At 39.5% G+C, this 22,894-nt stretch overlaps 1 protein-coding gene across 4 annotated transcripts in view; it reads left to right on the top strand.

The window, feature by feature from the left end:
• Window positions 1-19,027, top strand: part of DENND1B (DENN domain containing 1B) — a 243,819-nt gene extending 224,792 nt beyond the window's left edge. For 2 of the 4 annotated variants that reach the window (XM_088474061.1, XM_088474064.1), the window contains 7 exons: window positions 1-41; window positions 782-850; window positions 3,024-3,080; window positions 7,499-7,606; window positions 9,296-9,378; window positions 10,510-10,735; window positions 14,492-16,504. In XM_088474061.1, coding sequence (XP_088330187.1) covers window positions 1-41; window positions 782-850; window positions 3,024-3,080; window positions 7,499-7,606; window positions 9,296-9,378; window positions 10,510-10,735; window positions 14,492-14,872 — 965 coding nt within the window. In that variant the 3' untranslated portion in view covers window positions 14,873-16,504. Of the gene's footprint in view, window positions 42-781; window positions 851-3,023; window positions 3,081-7,498; window positions 7,607-9,295; window positions 9,379-10,509; window positions 10,736-14,491 lie in introns of all 4 variants that reach the window. The other 2 variants (XM_088474063.1, XM_088474062.1) reach the window with 2 other exon arrangements.
• Window positions 19,028-22,894: the final 3,867 nt, after the last annotated feature.

The raw sequence follows: 22,894 nt of genomic DNA, 5'->3' as shown, positions 1-22,894 counted from the left end.
GTAACTCCCGGTCCTACCAGCAGTGGGTGCACACAATGAAGGTAATACTAATGGGGGGTAGAAAAACAGCTGATAAGAATAGATGAGTAACGGATTTTATAATATAAGTGGAGCATGGGTGTGTGATTTCATTATACATAATGTCACATCTGAATCCATTTACACAGTACAGGTATTATATATTCTCGTTGCCACACTTCTGTGTCACAACTACCGAAAGTTCGGCTGCATAGTAACCATATGGGCCCACCACCATAAAAAAAATATTTAATTTGCTGTGCCATGAAGAATATAGTATAGGCAGGGGCTTGTGTACTCCCTCCCTCTCCCCATCAGACTCTGCACCTCTTTACAATCTTTCAAACGAGCTCTTAAGACCTACTACTTCATTAAAGCCTTCCAGCTCTCATCCTAACTTGCTGCTACATCTTCCTTTCTCCCCACCTACCCCATTCTGTGTCACTCCTGTTTGGCTTCCCCTCCCTTTAAAGAATGTAAGCTCTTTCGAACAGGGCCCTCTACCCTCTTGTGCTTCTCCCTACTGTAATTTAATTTATCTCTTACTCCCCACTAGGGCAACTAACACTTGGCTGCTTATGCGGGCGTAAAGGTCGCTAATATAGCAATGTTTATCCATGTCCTGTATTGTATTGTATTGTAAGTCAGTGGTTACTTATTTGTTTATGTACTTTGTAAGGCGCTGCGGAACACTTGTGGCGCCATATAAATAAATGATGATAATAATAATAATAATGCTTAATAACAGTTCTTTTACTTACAGAAAGGGGGTGCACTAATTAATACTGCAGTGACTAAAGCTAGTCCAACTATGAAGAATGCTTATATGTTTGTAAGTATATCTGAAAACCTGAAAGTTTCTGTACAGTGTATTGCTGTGTATTTAAATGTTAGGCATACACTACTGACCCTGTCATTAGCTATATTTGACAACAGGAGTAGCTACTTGAAGTTGCATCTACAGATGTGTCCACTTACACGTATCCTCTAATTGCACCAAATAAACGTGACTTAGCCACACCATGCAAACTTTTCTGAAAATATATCTTAAGCCGCGTACACACTTGCCGATATTGTTAACGATATCGTTCATAATATCATCCAGTGTGTATGCAAGATATTGTTAACGAAGCAAGCTCCCGCAGATCGGTAACGATATCTTTCATCACCTGAACATGCAGGCCAATCTGACGATATATATCGCCAGAGAGGAGAGGGCCCGCACGTAGCCTACACACACGCCCTCTCCTCTCTTAAACCACCTCAGCTGCTGATGCGGAGACGTACACCTATACAGATATGTATGGCTCAGCATAAGGTGGAAATTGACTCTTATTTTAGGTCCATTTTCTTTTTGTGTAAATTATACCCATTTTGGGGCCAACTCGGCATCAGCCCATTATCGGAACTAGCAAAAAAGTTAGAACTATATCTCTTTTATAGAAAAAAACCTATCTAATGGATTCTTTAATCAATACATAGATATTCATTGTTAAGAAGAAAATCAAATTATCAAGCTTGATCGCAAGGCTCAAAGTGCAGGACAGGGGTCATGAGCTCATATGTATAATGTGTATATAGTCTAATTAGATGAGAAAAATATATCTAATATATCATAAATTTTGTTCATTATACTACAAAAATGACTAGAGTAATTAAATTCATCACAATCAATATTAAACCCATAAAAATTATAAAACATGAAACAACAACATCCCATAGGTGCTACTGTACTTAACTACACCAGAATCAAAGAAAAGAGTGTGACTTAAAGTCCAGCTAGAGATATTCCAAGGCGATTCCTATGGATATACAGATACCCGTATGATGAGCAGACACTTGCTGCTCTGCTAATAGGACTATGGGTTCAAATGGTAAAAAACAGCAGAAAGTCATTCAGAGTCTCTAATTACTGATTACATAAGTCAATTGGTTACATTGATAGAAGGAATGTGACTCTATCATAGGAGATGAGTGATAGGCTAATGACGCATGGGGCGCTGTTTTTACAGAAAAATATCCCTGGTTACTAGGCTATGTGGAGTGTTTGATTAATGTTCCCAGGGAATATGCCCCTTTCTGGAATACATGAATAGAGTTAGGGCCATATCCAATTAGACCCGAAAAGCCGCGATAAGTTTTCACATGTACGTTCTTTTCGTGCAAAATACATGTCACCCTATACAATTGCCGTACTTATCACACCTGCACGGCACCATCTCAGAGCAGGTGAAAACTTTTGCAAAATCCCTATTTATGGCTAAAAATGCGGGGACGGTGCAGAACCCTTTAGACCCCCCCCCCCCCCCCCAATATCATTTTAGCCAAAAATATGTTTTTATTTAGCTTCATTTGGCCGATAATAACGTGAATCGTGAATTTTGGGTTGAAAAAATTAAAAGTGAAGGAAAATGGGTTTAAAGTGGTTGGTCTGGTTTTTTGGGGGACTATACAGTATGGATGGGACATGTGTGTTAAACATTGCAGGTGTCGGCAGCAGGTGTATTTTTAAGATTTTAAAAACTTTCATGACGCAAAAATATGCTTGCACCCATTTTAATTACCCCCAATTTAACTACAGCATTTATTTTGGCCCAAGAACTTGATTTCTTAAATTTTTCCACTGTTAGAGAAAAATGCATATAACAGTCATTTGACACAATTTAAGATCCCAAATATCTTTGATTATGATCACAAATACACTTCTACACTATTAACCTATCTTAGTTTGACTTATTTGGGGATAGAGGCAGATTTCTCCTATTTCCTCTGCACTTTTCGCATATAACACATTAAGAATTATTTTGGCAATGCCGTTTCGCGTCTTTTGCAATAGAATTGCGTGAAGACCAGCACACGATAGCGGCACATTCGGGCGAAGGGTGCAAAAAGATCGCACAAGCGAAAACATTGTTTACACGTGTAATTGGATATGACCCTAAGTTTTATATATAAAAAAAAATGAAAAATGAAATAATAAAGTTAATAACCAGATTTTACTGCAGGCAAAAAACCAGGCCAAGCAAGGTATGAAGGAGGTGAAGAGCAAGCTGGCGCAGAAGGTGAGAATTGTGTTAGTTCAAATGCTCTTGTTATCTGGAAATATCGATTGTTTGTTCCGTTATACAGTATAAAATGGAATATTGTTTTGAGTGTTTTTTCAATTTAAATAATGTTTTAAGAACACACGATGTAGAAGTGAAGAATCTCTTTCCATACGTGTGCCAGACACATGTATATCATTGCATAATGAATTCCTGATGACATTGCAAAAGTTTTCATAGTATACACTGCATTTCCATTAAGAAAATCATGTAACCATTCTGTAAACCATACTTTCTATATAGGATAGGTTTGGGAATGTTCTCTATTGCTGTATCTTTGTCTCACATGCTTGTGCCATGTCATTAACATCGGCAATTTCATCCCCTTACTAACAAGTTAATAATAGTTGATCCCCAAAGGTCAAAAACTGAATATTTCTCAAATCTCCTTTAGTTATTATTGTGCACCTTGTCTGTGCAACTTTAATTCTTCTAAATAAATTGCCACCTCCATGTCAGTGAGTTAGTTTTCTGCCTGTTCTTCATATTTATCCAGCATGTGCTACTCAGTGACCCTTCGTCTTATGTGTTGTTAGAACGTCCTACTCTTTTTTTTTTTTTTTTTTTTTTGTACAAAATAAGTTGATGTTTTTTTGTGCTTGGACAGTTTAGATAGAAGTGATTACAGGCACTTACACTATATTCCCAGGATACAAAATGCAGGCTGCTTGTCCATAAGTGTGTATTGGATGTGGAGCCTGAGAAATGAACTTCTGTAATTTTTGTAAATGTACATGTAAAACTGGCAGCCCATGTTCTTCACCTTTTGTTTAAAGTCCCAGCAGGCCTTCCCCTCGTTACAGAATGCATTTACACAAACACAAGTGATCTGTGCTCATACAGCTGATAACACCATCTCTCTTTTTTTGCTTCTGTTCAGTTAACACATTGAATCCAGTTACCAGACTAGTTTGTTAAAGCAGGGCAGAAATTACATTTCATTTTTGCTCTACTAGATTATCTGAATTAGATAAACAAATTTCAATAAAGAATGCAATTAGTGGCTTTACTTGTTTTGCCATGTCCACTCTGCCAAAACACTTGAGCAGGATGTGTCAGATTTCATCCTATACTTTTAATGGGGCACATTTTGCACAGCTCAGTTGCAATTCAACTCAAAGATTTCTAAATGCACTTTGAGAAATGTGGAAAAAGTACAAGCACACGCACACAAAAGCGTCATATGTAATTCAGACATGTTCTCCATATTCAATTCCTTCCGCTTTTCGCGTACGCAAAAACGCAATGCAATGTAATAGGCGAAAAAGATTCGCCTTTGAATAACAGGAGAAAATAAGTGCAAAATCGCTATTTTGGGGTGCAAAGGTGGGGAAACCACTCAGCACCTGTGGGACAGCTCCCCAAAGGATAACTGCATAAAAAAAAACTTTCAAAAAATGAGGAACACCCCAAAAAAGCACTTTGCACTTTTTTGCCCCCTTTTTCAAAGTGGGGGTACAAACTTAAAAACTAGCGCAATAGACTTTAGGGGGGTCCGCACATATGGGTGAGGCGTTTTTGATTGCAGGTTATTGCTTCAGGTGCGTTTGTTAACGTGTTTTTAAACTTTACTTTAGCGCCTTTTAAACTATGATTGCACCCATTTTCAAGTACCCCAAATTTGACAGAAGTACTTATTTTCACCTTAAAAAACTGCTTAATGCTATTCTTCACCACTTGTGCAAAGACGCTAATTATAAGCAATTGACACACCTTAAGTACCCCAAATAGCTTTATTATGGCTATTCGGGGGCATGTACATTGATCCCCAATGTTAGTGCATCTTTTAGGGGGTGTCAGGCTGATTTCCCCAATTCTGACAGCACTTTTTGCTTGGTTTGCATTCGCCGGGTTGCGTTTTCACATCTTTTGGAATTGAATAGGGCGAATCCTGGGTACGTGCATAATAAGTTTCCGCGGCTAAAATACGCGATGTTGGCGAAAAGTACGGCATGCGAACAAATATCGCGGGTGCGAAACTAATTTAATACGGGCCTAAGTTGGGCAGTATTTTAGGAGTAAAATTAGAGTATTATTTGATGGAAAACAATTAGTCTGAAGTGGTACAAGTTTGAACTTTGATGTGACATTTACACTTTTGCGTACTTCAACCTCAAGCGCTTTTAATGTTGTTGAGTTGTTTCATTGGTGTAGACAATTGCTTGCATGCTGACATGCTTTGGCAAGACCATATAAGTGAACCGTTGCAGTATAACAGTCGTTTCCCTACTTTAGTAACTGGCTCACTGCTTACTGAACTAACAGTGTTTGACTTTGGTAAATATATGTTAAACCCAGAAAGGGAAAAGCTATGTAACAATCAGACAACTCAGAACTGCCATGTACCATGCATTTGTCAACTATTTTTCCTAACTGTCTAACCTGTTACTAACCATTACTGCTTTGCATGCTCTGTACAGTCATGTGAAAAAGAAAGGGCACCTTCCTTCAAATCTCTTTACATATCAGAATATAATCAACAATCATCTAGAACTCCCAGAGTCCAACTCTAATCTGATGTGACAAATATCAAAACAATTAAATTTTACTTTGTCATTATTTATGCAGCAACAAAATAAGACAACAAGAAGAAGCAGTGTGTGTGATTCAGAAACCAGTAGTTACTGTAGTAACTTGGAGTTTATCAGTCTGTTACATGGTATGGTATTTTAGGAATTTTAGCCGCTACCTCCCTACAACAGTACCTCAGTTCATTGATTTTTAGGTCACACTGTGTTCCCATCCTTCCTAAGATCCCACCTCAGTAGGATTGAGGGCCAAGAATTTGACTTGGTCATTCCAAAACACTGATTATTTTATTTTTCTAACCTTCAGTTGTAGATTTCCTTGTAAGCTTACGACATGACCCAGTTTCATCGAAACTTGATTTGTCAGACAGATAGTACAACGTTTTCCTGTAAGTTACGCTGGTATAATGTGGAGTTAAGGGGGACTCCATAACTACAAGTTGTCCAGGGTCTGTGGATGTAAAACAGTACTAAATCATCACACCTCCAACGTCATGCCTAACAGTTGATAATGAGGGTCTTGTGCTGACATGCTGTGTTCAATTTTCCACAAGCATGGCACTGTGCATGCACCAAACAGCCTACGCTTTGCCGTTGTTTGTCCAGAGGTGTTCCAGACGGATTGTTCAGAAGTCTTATATTCTAGTCGGATACATTGTTGTAATCCTTAGCAATACTGCATTTTTTTTTTTTTGGAGAGAAGAGGATGTCTAGTCTTCTACTGTATGAAAGAAATTTCTGTCCAGTCTTTTTTTCTAATGGTAAACTCATGACCCTCGTACTCATGTTCACAGTGACCTGCACATCCCTGGATGTCATTTTGGGTTCTTTGTGATTTCTCTGAGCATCATATGGTTTGATCTTTGGGAATGTTCATTGGACCAGGCGCTCCAGTTGGGAGTTATGCTTGTGCCATGTTCAAACTTTAATGATAATAGCAGGAATCGTTGGAGTATTTACCTGCTTCCACTTAAGGGGAAATTAGGCATCTACATACTGTGAGGATGTGACCAAATAGTTTCTGAGTATGCTTCAATACATTGGGGATCAGTAAGAGATAGTAGGAAAGGTTGACCTGTAGGCAAACTTATGATACAGTATGAACTAAATCACAGACTTCCTGCCAAAATCCCTTCTACTTGGGCCAGCTATCCCAGGTAGGACAAGGTGCCTTCGTCACTGCATCCTCACCATCAAAGGTTTGTGGAGGCTTTATACAAGTTCTTGTGTATCGTGTATGTCCCCCATATCCTCCATGCCTTCATGTGTTCTCCTTTTCTAAATACGTTTTCTCACTGTAGAATGATGGACTTTAAACTGTTTGTAAAACTGCCATATAACCCTTTTCAGAATGGCAAGCAGGACCAATTGCTTAACAAACATCCCATAACTTTGTAGTCTAAGTTGTCTATGGAATGAATAAAGTCCAGACTCTTAGCAGCTGTGAGATGGCACCCACCGGGTTCCTAATTGTGGGTATTCAGCGAGTCTGGGATCTCTAGGAGGTCCATCTCTCGCCTTGGACAGGGGGACAGGAGCACAATCTTGAATACTCAAGACTGAATTGACAAAGGTTCAGTTTTTATATAGAGGTGGTGGAGTGCATTTGATTACCAGCACTTATCTTAAATTACCCTTTTTAGGGATACTATACTTAACGTTTTTACACATGACTTCTTCATGTTGGCTTATGTTTTGGTGACAAAGTAAAATTCAGCATTATCATATTAGAGTTCATTTTAGATTTCGAGGAATAGATGATTGTTAATTATGTTTTTAAATGTAAATTTGGAAGAGGGTGTAGTTTCTTTTTGATATGACTGTATATGTTTGGTGGTTCTGTTGCAGGAAATTGAGGAGGAAAATTCTTGGGCTAATTCGGAGTCCAAGAACTCCAATACCTTCCCATTAAACAGCACAAAACGGCCTAGTTATGAGAGGCGGAAACTCTCACAGGTGAGGAATGTTATGTAATATCAGAAGCTAGTTGTCAGTGTAACTACAGTATGCATAACATGGCGGCCGGTGCAGTGTCATCCCATAGATCAAACATATGCTGCCACCTTGTGTGTATACAGTATGAAAATCATTTCATTTCACTAATGTGGCTCAAAGTGTCTGCTGCCACTAATCTTTGTATCCAATTGACCAGTAAAATCAAGGAAATACAGTGAGATATTTCGTCAACATGCTTTATTCTAGATAAATTGCTTGCAACTCTTGTAATGTAACAGGGAGATTGTTGTTTTTGTGCTTAAAGGTACCAAGCAAAATATATTTTCCGTGACTTAGAAACCAGATGGCACTGCACTCATGATATTCCATTTTATCTTAACTGTAAAAGTTCTACAGTATGAGTACGTGACACCAACTAGCTTCTGCTGTGTATTAAATTGTCATATGTTGCATATGTGGACCTTATGCTACAGAGAGTGAGACTGGATTGTTTAAAGCCTTGTATATGGTGGAGACAGTGAGGCACCAATAGCAATTTGCATGACAATTCTAACAGTCCTATACAAAGATCACCATTCCCACCATCACTGTACAGTGCTGGTTTAAAATAGTTTTCCATCACGTTGACACTATTCCCCATAATCTCCTCTCCTCTGTACTTCCCTAATTAGCAATGGTGACTTTCCTGTTAGCCTGGCAGCGCTGGTGAAAATGTCAACATTCCGCTCAAAAAAATCCGCCAATTAGATCTGAAAATAAAAACCCTAGTATCAGTTCTGTTCCTCTGTAACAGCCACAGGGGGACACATAATATGGAGAGTAACCCCTTAGCTGCTGCATCACATCACACTGCCATAGATATGCATACTTGGATTGTATAACAATCTGATGTGTAATGTTTCTATATTCAATTTTACTGTTTTGTGTGGTCTTTATTTTTTTTTTTTTTCTAAAGAACCCCCTCCAACCTTTCTGCAGTGCTGTGCAGATGGGAGATCAGGAGAAATAATACATTGATAACAGTAAGGGGACATTAGCGGATAAAGAAGGTAGAATGTAGGTTGTACATATATTGACTGGTCAGTTAAAGAGAAAAAAAAAATCTCTCTTAGGGATCTAATCAATGTTTATTTACATGATCCACACTTTGAGCCGGTTAAGTAATGAGCCTATGTTTAAACTCTTAATCTCTAGTGCTACAAGGTTTTTAATCCAGCCACCGTGATTAAGGTGAAATATGCAGCTTCTCACATAATGAATGGTTTTGTTGATGTTATCACTGCGCTCATAAAATTAATCCTGGATTTAAAATATCTGATAGCATATTCTAATCGCACCATTGTAGAGATGCAGTTTGAGCTTTGGCATTAGTGTAGTCAGGATGTTTATTATAGCAAATGAAGATGGTTTTACTGCCCTCTTGTGGCCAAGCCATAAACTGCATATATAATACTTTTTTGTATTTTAATATCTAGCTTTTCTAACCTTCCAAAATCACCTTTTGTGAGTTCTCATGTCCCCCATTTTATTGGGATATCTCACAGTCTTTATTCATTTACCATTATTTTATTTCCACTTTGATTATGGTGGTCTATCTTATTAGTCCGCTATAAATGGCTGTACACTTTTTTTTTTTTTAATTGAGAATTGTAATCTGTAAACCAAGTGCTCTCTCTCTTTTTCCTAAAGACACGAATGAATAGGCAGATGCTCAGCACAGGAAACCACAACTCTGGATTGGAGGATACTGACGCTGGGGACAACACCAGCAAGTGAGTAACACTGTATGGGCAAAAGAGATCAAGTATCTGCTCACATCTCTTTCAATCTGACATATGCTTACTGGGTGTTTGGCTGCAGGTGAGTGTTGGGACCCACATTCACAATATTAAATCTGAAGTTTGTGCGTGGACTGCATATTTATCATTGTATACCTGGCAGAAGGCGGCATTTCTCCTGATCACTGAGGAAACTCTCCCCAAATTTTTAAATATCTAAAACTAATATTTATGTTGAAATTATATTTTGTAAACAGTAGGTTGTGCCCATTACAGTCTGGTTGATAAAACGAGCATACTCCTATGTGAAACAATGAGTTTCACTTAAAAACTCAGAAGTTTCTAAGGCTATACAGATTGTGTCATTAATTTACACATTTTACCTTTAGTAGTACAGGTTGAGTCTCCCATATCCAATTATTCTGAAATACGGATTTTTTTTTTAGCATGACTGAGATAGTGAAACATTTGCTTTTTAATGGTTCCGTGTACACAAACTTTGTTTAATGCACAACATTCCTAAAAATATTGTATAAAATTACCTGCAGGCTCTGTGTATAAGGTGTATATGAAACATAAATAAAATTCATGTATTTACACAAACTTTGTTTGATGCACAACATTATTGCAAATATTGTATAAAATTACCTGCAGGCTATGTGTATAAGGTGTGTATAACACATAAATGCATTCTGTGTTTAGATTTGTGTCCCATTCCCAGGATATCTCATTATGGTATGCAAATACTCCAAAATATGGAATATTCTGGTATCCAAAATACACCTAGTCCCAAGCATTTTAGATATGGGAGACTCAACCTGTACTATGCACCTCCAGTGTAAGGTCATCATGTCTTACCCCAGCATTCAATTCTGTGCTTGATAAACCAAGTACCTGTGTTTCCTTTGATGCAATTAACGTTCATGCACCCTTCTACCCTCAGTCATATTATTTCTGTATTATGCTCAATCCTTGTTTCCCTGTGAACCCCAGTTACATATACAGCCTCACCTCATGTGTAAATGATTGTCATTAGAATCTTGTGTATGGTTGCTGTACAGTATAAATCACACTGCGCACAGCCCATGTCCTCCACATGTCACTCATTCATTGTGTCCTACACAGATTGTCCTCAGAGGACAGTGAAGAAGCCTCCGGATATTTAGATGACAGTGATGCTTCATATGATGATGTGAGCCTGTCCTCCCGTCCAGGAGGAGAGATGGATCTCCTAGGAGAAATCCTAGACTCACTGAGTACCCACAGTTCTGATCCCGGTGGGGGACGTCTCACAGCTGCTAAGAGTCTGGACTTTTTTCGTTCCATAGAGGACTTGGACTACAAAGTTATGGTATGTTTGTGAACTTGGAATTAATGTTGTACCTTGCACCGAAGTATATCTGTGTCTCTATGTAAATGTCTACAAGCCAGTGGCGTAACTCCCGGAGACAGTGGAGTCATTTGCCGCCGGGCGTCAGCCCTGAAGGGGGCACCTGGCTCCATTGTCCCCGGGAGCTGCATGGAGAAGGAGCGCCGCTGATCGGCGCTCCACCTCCATTGGAGTAACTACGGAGGGTGCAAGGGGTGCGGTCGCACCCCCTGCACCCTCTATTTGTCGGGCGCCCGTACCAGCGGGCATCCGGCTCCTATTCAAACGCCCGGCGGCAGCCGGAGGATGGAGCTCCCTCCGTCTTCCGGGTCCCGCAGTGTACTATGGGAGTGACGTCATAATGTCACTCCCATAGTGCCGAGGAGCGGACGCCGGGGACGGAGCTCAGGAGTGAGCTCCATCTTCCGGGTAGCGCAGTGCACTATGGGAGTGACGTAATGGCGTCACTCCCATAGTGCCGAGGAGCGGACGCCGGGGATGGACGGCAGCAGCACTGGAGCGGGGATAAAGGTAAGTGTTTGTTTGGGTTTTTTGTATGCGCGTGCGAGGTGGGGGCCATCACTACTGGGGGCAACTACAGGGGCTCACTACTGGGGGCAACTACAGGGTCCTCACTACTGGGGGCAACTACAGGGTCCTCACTACTGGGGGCAACTACAGGGTCCTCACTACTGGGGGCAACTACAGGGGCCTCACTACTGGGAGCATCTACAGGGGCCTCACTACTGGGAGCAACTACAGGGGCCTCACTACTGGGGGCAACTACAGGGGCCTCACTACTGGGGGCAACTACAGGGGCCTCACTACTGGGGGTAACTACAGGGGCCTCACTACTGGGGGCAACTACAGGGGCCTCACTACTGGGGGCAACTACAGGGGCCTCACTACTGGGGGCAACTACAGGGGGCTCACTACTGGAGGTATTGCATAGGGGGACCATTACTGGGGAGCACTACATAGGCGGGCACTGCTTAGGGGGACCACTACTGGGGGCATTATATAAAAGGAACTGCATAAGGGGGGCGGCGGCAGCTGGGGCTGGGGGGTGGCACATTTTAGTTTGGGGGGGGGACACCAACATTTATCTTGCCTCCGGGCACCTGGGATGAAGTTACGCCACTGCTACAAGCTGATTATATAATGTAATTGATATTGTATCTTTGAAATTAAACACACAAGTGAATTGCAGAAATTGTCATATTTATGGCTGAATCCACCACTTACATAGAAACATAGCGTTTTTTACCTTTTTGGTAACCTCACTTGGCCTAAACTAAGTCTGCCTTGACCCGACAGAATTTTGAGTTGCATAGAAGCGGCCCTAGTGATCTCTTCTTGCCTCACCCACCAACCTGGGGCATCCCTTCTGTACATCCATCATGTGACCAAGTTAGAAATATGGCCGTCTGTACTGCTTGATGGTTGCAGCTAAAAAAATTGCATAACTCCAGAGATATTCTTTGCCAAATCTCTCTGATTGTCATTGTTGCATTGATGTTTTTCTACGCATTCAATTATTTTGGATGGTGATGTCAGCAAGCCAAACAGAATCAATGAGTATGGAAGAAATAATCTATACCAAAGGTAGGCAACTGTAACCTTCCACACAAATCACTGCCTCTTCCCAGCATGCCTTGCCAGTCTTCAGAATAAAGACTAAAGATGTTTTGCCTATACAGTATATTTTCTAGACAGGGTAACATCATAAACCTTATCAATTCTTTGTCAGTGTATTTGATTGTGAAGTTATTAGAATGCTCTTTATGCTAAAACTAAAGCAATCTATGCAATATAATAAAAAATGAAAAACTAAACCATACAAAAGGAGAACCATTTAAATGCAGTAAGCAAGCTGTGCTGCTATAGTGACATTGGTACTGATGAGCGGCTTATTTACTATAAATCTACAAATAAAACCCAAAAGCAAAACTTCTCATACAACTGCCAAACAGCAATAGATTAATCACACTCATCTTCACTTCTTTTGCCATTGACATGCATCCTCCTCACCTACTTTCCCCGATGGACCACACGTGTAGCCTGTAAGGGAGCCTTCCTACCACTAGGTCGTTTTGCTACAGCTGCGCATACTTTGTTGGTCTCAGATTGTGGCACTTTTATGTGAAGTTTTCCATTTCTGTTTCGCTTTGTATATCTGAAACATAGAAGGCTCATTAGACTTTCCATGATATGGGGAAGGAAACAGGCAAGTCATTACATATATGTTGTGTGTTGACCATTGGTGCAGATTGTCCTCATCAAGTTACCTTTCATTCCACACATTTTGTTTCTGATATTGGCATTAAATGTTTTGTGGTTTGTGACATTGTGCGATGTTGAACATTACAATACATTCATTAATCATGGAATGTTCATATATTGATGCTAGCAATACATTGGGGGAATTCAATTAGCCCCGATAATATTTTACACGCGAAAAACTGAACTTTCGCAATTATATTTTGTTTTGTTTTTTTCCTTTGCAATACAGACCAGTTTTTTTTTCAGATGAAAAATTATCTCTAATCGCACAAACATGCATAGAATCTGTGGTAAGTGCACGGACTTATGTGTTTTCGTTGCCGTGATCTCAACGAGCTATTTATCGTGGATTTTTTGGGGGGGAGCCTGCTGAGGTTCCAGAAAAAAACCCCGATAACAGCTGCGGCCAGGCTGACTTCGGGGCTAATTGGACAGGCCCAGGGGTTCGATTAGCATGCGGTAAGTTACCTCAGCTAATTGAATTCCCCCCATAATAAGTGTATATACAAAAACTTAATGAAAAACATCTTTAAATACAATTATGGCTGGTGTCATGTGTTTTAGAAGTATCATAGACTTTGCATGCGTTGTGATGGGCTGGCAGCATTTTCATATCTGCTGGGAGAAAATACAAATTGAAGCATTCGTGAGTGTTAGAAACTTGGAAACAACATGTCTGCCAGCAGAGAGCACAGACTTTGGTTATGTGAACTAACAGCAGATATCTTCCGCTTTTTACTTGCACATAAAATGCTGCTGCCGAAATGAAGGTGTAACATCAGTAAAATTCCTTTTGTTTCATTTCATGGATTGATGGGATAGAGTCCTGTGTGACAGGTGACATCCACCAGAGAATTTGACTGTAATTGACAGCGCAATTTTGTGTTTTCTTTGAGAATTGAAATCCGCCAGCTTCACATAATGGTGCCTATATTGTGGGCAGAACCCTGCTGAAATATTTGCCAAGTAAACTTCACACTGATGAATGTTGGCTCAGTCTGTGCATCCACCAGTTTTTAGGTGACGGTCTCATTTTACATACACTATAATTCTGAAATAGATCATGTGTGGCCTAAGTTGTTTCTATTATATTAGGGATTTGATTCTTGGCTAAATTTTAATTTCAGTGAGGCTGCAGGGGATATAAGGTTAATCCTGTACACTAGGGGTATTCAATTTGCGGCCCTCCAGCATGCCCTGCCACAGTTTTAGCATGCCCTAATAGCAAAACTGTGGCAGGGCATGCTGGGATGTGTCGCTCCACAACAGCTGGAAGGCTGCATGTTCCATACCCCTGCTGTACACTGTTTTTTTTTTTTTTTTTTACCTTTATGTTTAACATATAAAAATTAAAAGTTTAGTCGTAGCTGTCATCCGCTTCTCATCTTAATCCTGAGTGGGAAAACAGCCTGCCTCATTGTCATTTATAACAATAGTATTTTGTGTCATCCCCAGAAAAAGCCAAATACTCCCAGCGAGAACAACCTTAGTTCTTTGTGTGTGGATCCTGGTACAAACTGGAATGTCGGTCAGGATGACCGTGTCCTATACAGGAAACATCTCTCGCCCTTTCCAAGCAAGAAAAGCAGGGAGCAGGTATCTTATAAAGGCTTTTATCGCCCCTGTTCCGAATATCCCACAACTGTTCTTATTGACGAACCGGCATCTGAAACAGCTGGACGCCCCACCTCTCTTTTCTGCCAAAAGGAGGTGGAAGCAGGATTGGATGTGGAGATGAGTCATGCGCTTCCACTGAAGACTCCAACCACACAAGTTCCATGGGAGAAGGAGGAGATCGAGGTGCAAGGTGCACAAAGCAAACAGAATCCTCCTTGACCATGTTCTCCCTTTTCCGCGCTTTTTGCTTGCTTCTAACTCCAGGCTTAGACATTCCAAATGCTGACAGGAGGAAGACCTTGGTAACATAACTACTGTATCACAAAGTGTCCTGGGTATCATGCACCACATCCAACAGAATTCCACTGCACTTTCTGTGTCAAATCATTTCATGCCATGGTGCTTTGCCAATATTGTTTACTCTTAAAAATATTTTATTATTCATTTTCATCCATACAAATATTTTTTTTGTTTTAATTTTAAAATCTATTAAAGCTGTGAAATCACCTAGTAAGAGGCTGTAGCCCAGATACCCTGTAGCCAATAGTCTGCTACCTGCATCCATTATTCCATAGGTGGCCAGTTCTGTAATACAGGACCAGGAAATCGCTGCCACTTTGAAATGGCATCTTAGATGGTTAGGTATAAGAGGGAGGGCCCATCACAGTCTCTCTCGTCTAAACTTCCACTACACTCTACATTTGTTGTAGATAGATGGAGTAACCCTGCACTACTACCTCTTACTAGATGGTAGTGCAGCTTTCAGAATAATGTGACTTCAATGGAAGCAGGGATTGGAAGTTCCTGCTATTTTCACCTTGATTAGTTTAGAAAACTCTACGTGAAGTCTGAGCATTTGGTGTGCTTTTAATCGCACAATAACAAAATATTTTTCATTTAAGTTATTTAATATGACAGTAAATTACTTACTTTGAAAATTGAAGCCACAAATAATCCTTTAATGCCCATATGATATTAACCTATTTTGCTAGAATGGTTCTAAGGCACTCTAACCTTAATTTATTTTTTAATTGTATTTTGCATATATTGGCATGTGTGAACATCGTGCCTGTTTTCGTTAAATTCATTTAAATTTAAAGTATATATTTTATTTAGATAAATCCTTCTAGTAAACATAAAAATTGGAATTAAAGAGCATTTCCTATTTTTTGGTCCATGTAGGTTTACAAGGACTGGAGAGCTACTTCTTTACTTATCATATTGGAAACTGGAGATTTAGCTCTTAAGGGCCAAAGAGACAGCCGCTTACTGAACTTGAACTGAGTGGTTTATCAATGATTGTCTAACCCTGTTGCATCTCATATAAATGTATGTGATCATGTTAGTACTTGAGGTATAGATAAATTGCTGGCTGGACATTATATTTGAATATAAAGGTTTCCTTTTGTGGCAGGGCTTTTTAATATGCATCAGTAAGTAGAGTGTGTCTCAGCCACTGTTCTACAAGACAGACCAGAAAACCGCACCCATCTTGGTTAAACCATGCAGCAGCATACAAATGTATGGCACAGGTGGCACTAGGAATGTTTCAGTGTATACTATAGTCATCGCCTTATCCTTCTCCTGGTAATAATTGGTACGAAATCTAAATATCCTTTTTTTTTTTTAATTTGACAAGATGTACATATTTTAAAAGGTACTACCTACATATTGATATTTCTGACATATATTTTGTAACCTTTAAAATGTCAGTGTACTGTGATATAATGAAGAGTTACCTATGCGCATAAGCTAAAATGCCGCATGTATTTGTTTATCCCAAAGCTCCAGTCTGGAGGGTCTGCACATATGCGACAACATCATTCAGCTAATCACGGTTATAATCCTGGAAATAGGAAGGTATTTTTAGCTATTGTTTAACTTGAAATAATGAATATTTTACTTTTGTATGCTATGGAAGGATCACTCTTAAAACAGAGGATGATCGGTACATTCTCCTGTCTCATAGGAACTGCCTACTGCTGAGTCCTAATCATCACTGTAAGAATTCTATTAACTTACTTTTGTAGTAGAAAAAGACACATAATCATACTGTAAATCAGGGCTGACTTAAGTTCACAAAGAGTGCCATATATGTACTGTATCTTCTTGGTCATGGACTGAGCACTGTTAAAAAAATTATAATAATAATTTAGTCACATCTTAAGCTGGGTACACACTGACAGATATATTGGCCATTCAGTTGATCGGCCAATATATCTGGTGCCTGTCGGCCGATGTGTACCAGCGATATGTCTGTAAACGACGTCGTTCACAGACATATCGCACCAGCTGTGCTGCACAGCCGATGGACCGATATATCTGCAGACATACTGTATGTGTCCATCGGCAAGTGTGTACGGCTGCCTGGAAAATGATCGTTCAGAGAATATGAACGACCTTTATCTACAGATCTGCAGATATATCTGCTAGGTGTGTGCCCACCTTTAGACTATGGCAGCTGATAATGAAGGTGGGAAAGCCCCTGTCCACTGTATACACTTACAAGGTTAGCACAAGTTATTTTACCAAACCACGTTTAAGTCTGTTCTGCAAAAACACACTGTGTGTGTTGCAGAGCAGAATGTACCCCTGCTTGTGGAGGGTATCTTGCATGCTCTGGAACCAACCAATTACGGGCGATTCAGAGTCCTAAGCATTTCATTCACCTCTCCACTTGAAGCATCGTAACTGCGTGGTAACATGGAGATCGGGCTGTGCAGGGATGATTCCCTCTTTCTCTATGCATTGGGCGGAGAACTTGTATCTCAGTTGACGCCTATACATGGTACGAAATATAATAATAATAGTACTAGGTTATTTTTACACATTAGCGGAACTTAATGGCTTGGTGATTTTAGTGCTGTAACTGTCTTCTTCATGTCTCCCTTCCACCTTTTTCACTTTGTTCTCCAGATTGAAAATTGAATGAATGTTTTTTTTTTTTTGCAAAAGAACATATTTGAAAAAGAAAATCCTCTATTGAGATTGGGTTCCTTTCCTCCCTGATGCAATTTTGGCCAATAATCAGAATGTGTCAGCATATCAAATGTAACTAAACTCCCCCCACCAACAGGTTCATTGTAATATCAAGAGACAATGAGAAACAAATTTACATATACTAAATGAAGTGTGACCTGAGTGTGGGCTGTAACATAAATCTCTCACTTGTGTTACGTAAATCTGCTCCAAATGCTGGAGATTTACCTGATTCTTGGAAACAAAGACCCTTTATTTGTAGTATGTGTAGCGTCACGCAGGAGACTAAAATTACAGCATCATTTATTGTCCTACATTTGTTAAAAGACTAGTAATCTAACTTGAAAGTAACATTAAGTAAATTGGGTGTTAGACACTTTCACCAATATATAGTATTAATTAGTATTCATTAAACCTTCAAGGAGTACGTTTTGTGGGGCTTCATGACACAAGTTGTGTCATCGCTCGCCACTCACTGAGACATAAGTTGTGTCATCGCTCGCCACTCACTGAGACACAATTTGTGTCATCGCTCGCCACTCACTGAGACACAATTTGTGTCATCGCTCGCCACTCACTGAGACACAAGTTGTGTCATCGCTCACCACTCACTGAGACACAAGTTGTGTCATCGCTCGCCACTCACTGAGACACAATTTGTGTCATCACTCGCCACTCACTGAGACACAAGTTGTGTCATCACTTGGCTCTCACTGAGACACAATTTGTGTCATCGCTCACCACGCACTAATACACAAGTTGTGTCATCGCTCGCCACTCACTGAGACACAAGTTGTGTCATCGCTCGTCCCTCACTGAGACACAATTTGTGTCATCGCTTACCACTCACTGAGACACAATTTGTGTCATCGCTTAACACTCACTGAGACACAAGTTGTGTCATCGCTCGCCACTCACTGAGACGCAATTTGTGTCATTATGCTCCGCCCACTGCAGTCAGTGCGATAATGCAAAATGCACCATTACATCATGGTGTCTGGAGCACGACTACACAATATGCTGTCACGAGATTACCCACTATGGGCCGAATTCAATTAGCTGCGAAAAGTGCAGTTTTGAGAGAGGTTTTCGCTGATTTCCACTTTTCACCTGTTTTCTACTTTTCTCCCTATTCAATTCCTGGATATTTTCACCTACGCGAAAACTTTACATGGAAAAATAGGCAAAAAAGTTTCTCCACATATATGCAGGTGAATTGGAAGTGCAAAATCGCTATTTTGGGGTGCAAATGTAGGGAATTGATCCAGAACCCTTTGGGCACCACCCTAATGAATAATCAGTCAAAAAAAAACTTAAAAAAAAAACAAAACAGTAAAACACCCCGAAAATGACATGGGTGAAAATGTAAAAAGAGATGGAAAATGGGTAAAAAGTTGGGGGTCTGGAATTTTTTTTGGGGGGGGGGGGGGCTATATGGATGAGACAGGTGTAATTGAGATTGCAGGAGGCTGCAGCAGGGGTATTTTTGCATTTTTAAAACTTAATTTTAGAGACATCAAAATATACTAGTACTCATTTTCATGTACCCCAAATTTAACTGCGGTACTTATTTTTCTGAATAGCGATTGCTTTCTATTATTTTTCCACACATATGCAAATATGCATATACAGTAACAGCCCTTTGCCTCAAAATACAGTAAGTTCACTAACTACATTTATTAGGGCTACTACTACTATTCTATATTGATTCCCAGGGTTACGGAAGCTTTTTATGGGGTACAGACTGATTTCCCCCCCAAAAAAGATGTCCTTTTCGCTAGTTTTGCTTTGTAAAACATTTAGCCTGTTTTACAATTGATTAGGGCGAAAAGCGGGGACGCGCATGGAGAAAACATTGCGCCAAACAGGCGAATGAGGCAAATTCATACCATTTTTTGCCAGGCGGCAATTTTTGCGGCTAATTGAATTTGGCCCTATATCGGGAGTCGGCATGCATGATTATCTGTGTGTGTGTGTATGTAATGTATATATATATATATAATATACACACACAAAATCATTATTGGAGATATGACTTTGATCTTGTACATTAGTTTTCCTGTGAGTAGAACTACTGAAGACACCGCTGTAATCTAAACTGTCTGATTTCGTGGGGCAACCCCTTGCAGTACTGTACATGCACTGTCACTTAAGTTAACTGCTGTCAGAGTATGTTAATGTTAACTTGTATCTTTGTGACTATTACAAAACATCTATCTCAAAATGATTTTTAGCGTTAATATGAAGCACTATAACTGGTGATAATAACTTTATTAGATTATTATTTTGCTTTTCTAACGTTTATCTCTGCAGCTGGAGGTTTGTAAACTTGTACTGCAGGAATTACACAATGGTAATATGTTACTGCACTGTATTGTGGGTATCTTGTCCTATGTGCTTGGTAACAGATGTTTTGTTAAAGATAGTACATCTTGTTAAATTGGCTGGTGATAATGTAAGCATATTTAATTAACAGTTAACTTGAAAAATAGTTTGCACTTTTTAATAAAACCTTGCTCATTAAGTATGTTGTGTAATTCACAATACATTTTGCAGTTGGTCTTATTTAAGTGAGCATTTAGCATACACACACTGGAGGCAGACATTTTGTGGGTGATTCAACATTCATGAGATTACTGCTTAACAGGTTAATTATTTTAATGGTCGTCTTAAGACTCCTCCACCCTTCCACTGTTTTTGCAGCTAAACGTGAATTGTCTTTACCTGTCACTGGATAGTTTTCATCTCCATAGTGATAATAACTTAGAGGAGAACCAGAACTAACTCCTTTATATTCAAAACTTGACATTTTTTTCTAATAATATTATCACGTGAAATTATTACTATTCCAGAAATCAGATATTTTGATGACATGGTGTAACATGTATGTTGTAAAGGTGTATTTTTATGAAAATACTGTTTATTTTAGTAGGAGATTTTATTTAGTAAATCTGTTGTTTCTGCATGAAACCATGCCATTTTCTGTCATTGAAATGATAGATTTAAAAGTATTGTATGGTAGAGTAATGCAAACAAATCTTGCTACTGCGTTTTATGGTGATAACAGACCACTTGTGATTATTTGTATTGGTTAGTGACACATACACTTGTTCACATCCACATTATCACATGATATCTGTGAGCTAAAAGTGTGTGATCGTTGCAGGATGGGAGATCAAAGGGCCTGATTCAATCCAGCACAATGCCGAATAGCCCTGGGAGAGAGCTTCCGGAGCTATTCAATTCCACTGCGCTGTTTGATCCGACAGTTGCCCGTTAAGTCGGAGAATGCTGGTTCTCGCGACTTAACATGGATGTTTAGTTGCGAGAATCGGCATTCTATGACTAGATTGCTGGCCACGCGGCTGTTAGCGCCACGCCAAGTAGTAAAACAACCACGCAGCTGGCACTTTTCTCGGATTTCTTCTCGCATACACGGGGGTGCGAGAAGAAATCCTTTAGTCAGCGCGGTGGATTGAATAGCTCCCTCCCATGGCTATTCAGCATCATGCTGAATTGAATCGAGCCCAAAGAGAGTGTCTTGGCCACTGAAGACTTCACAGCTTACTAAAACATTTGACCCACTCCCATTATTACTTTTAAACGTTTAATGTTTTTTCTCCCCAGTTCCTACTTGTTTCACACTCATTTACATTTCAGTTACCTTCTTACAGTGTCCTGTATATTGTGCCTTACTTTTGGCTGCATGAGGACATTTGTAATGTACCAATTTTGTTGAGCCAGAAATGCATGCTGCGACACTGCAAACTTAGTATTCATATTATATATGCACAATCTCCACTTCTTTCTGATCATTTTAATATTTAACAAGGGAAAAAAATGTTTAGCTATCGCTGATCCTACACTTCGTAGCCTGCAGCCCCTAAGAAAGCCTATTTCCAAGCCTTGTTCCTCCCTCCGGGTGTAAGCTCTGCTCTTCTGCTGCAGCTATAAAATAAGGTTCATGACATCAACGGCATTTGTGGGTCCATTGTGTGACAACTTTCTAAATTACCCCCACTGGTTGTTATCTCAGGATTATGTCGATCTATTAAAATAAAGGAGCTTTGTTAAACTGTCACACATTAACTTAATGCATGAAACAAGGTGGAAAGCAAAATTAGAGTACTTTTATATCAGTATATTTGAACAAATGTCTGCAAAAGGTCGCTGAGGCAGCAGGATTCCAGACAGGGATTCTGGGTAAGACTGGGAAAAGAACTATAGTCTGCAAAAATAATTGGGGATTTAAGGACATTTGCAAGACAACCTAGTTTTACTATAAGTAATGGAATATCACATTCTTGCTTGTTGCGCCATAAGTTCCTGCCTGCTTTATCCTAGGAGGAAAAGGGATTCAGAATGTTTCTGTCTGTGTAAAAGTCACTGCACATAACCTGGAATGTTAATGTGTTTATAAAACCTGCACTGTAATAGAGAAATAATACTGTAAATCCTCAGATGTTATAAAAGTGCCCATGTTGTGTTATTTAAATAAAATATATCTCTAAATATTGTTTTGGTGTTTGTTTCAATTTGTATAAGAGTTTAAGCTTTCAGCTGAGATTCCAAGAGCCTATCTCATGTGACAACACTTATGTCCACTTTTTGGGGTTTTTGTGTGTTTTTTTTTAACAAAGGTGAGATAAAATGGTTAAGTAATAGGATGTTTGGGGAAAGGATTATACTGTAAAATATGGACATTGCTAATGTTGATAGATTCAACATTTTTAAAATATTTCTCTTCATGCTTTATTTCTATAGTAGTGCAGTGCACTCATTGTCATGTTCCTCTAATAGCTGTGTATGTACCAAAGTATCTGCCTTGTGTTGGGTAACCTGAGGTATAATTCCTATATAAAATACACTTTTTTTCTGATATTATTAATGCTGCAGCATGTGCAACTTGTTTTAACATATCATGCTACATTTCTTGTATCTGCAATTCATCATCCATATATCATCACAAATGTATTTTACGTCTGTTTCTTTGTGATTATCAAAAATAAGTAGCATGACCACACCCTCCAACGTAAATAACACAAATCAGTATAAAATGTCAGATGAGCCCGCCTATTTAATATCGTGAATGGTCCCTTTCACCACAGGTAAACTATCCCGCCTGGGCGTACCATAGGTTTTTTTTCTCTCTTTACCAAAAAGTGGCAGTTGCCAAGTGCATATTAACGGACATTTGGACAGCTGTGTGCAGTGGGTTCCAGTTCTCGGTGGTGTCATCTTTTTAATGACATATTGGGAAAG

This window comes from Taudactylus pleione, unplaced genomic scaffold, assembly GCF_031769625.1.
Source record: "Taudactylus pleione unplaced genomic scaffold, aTauple2 ptg000146l, whole genome shotgun sequence".
In the NCBI taxonomy this organism is placed as follows: domain Eukaryota; kingdom Metazoa; phylum Chordata; class Amphibia; order Anura; family Myobatrachidae; genus Taudactylus; species Taudactylus pleione.
Note: the sequence above shows the minus strand (reverse complement) of the source record. Positions and strands in the feature narration are given on the sequence as shown.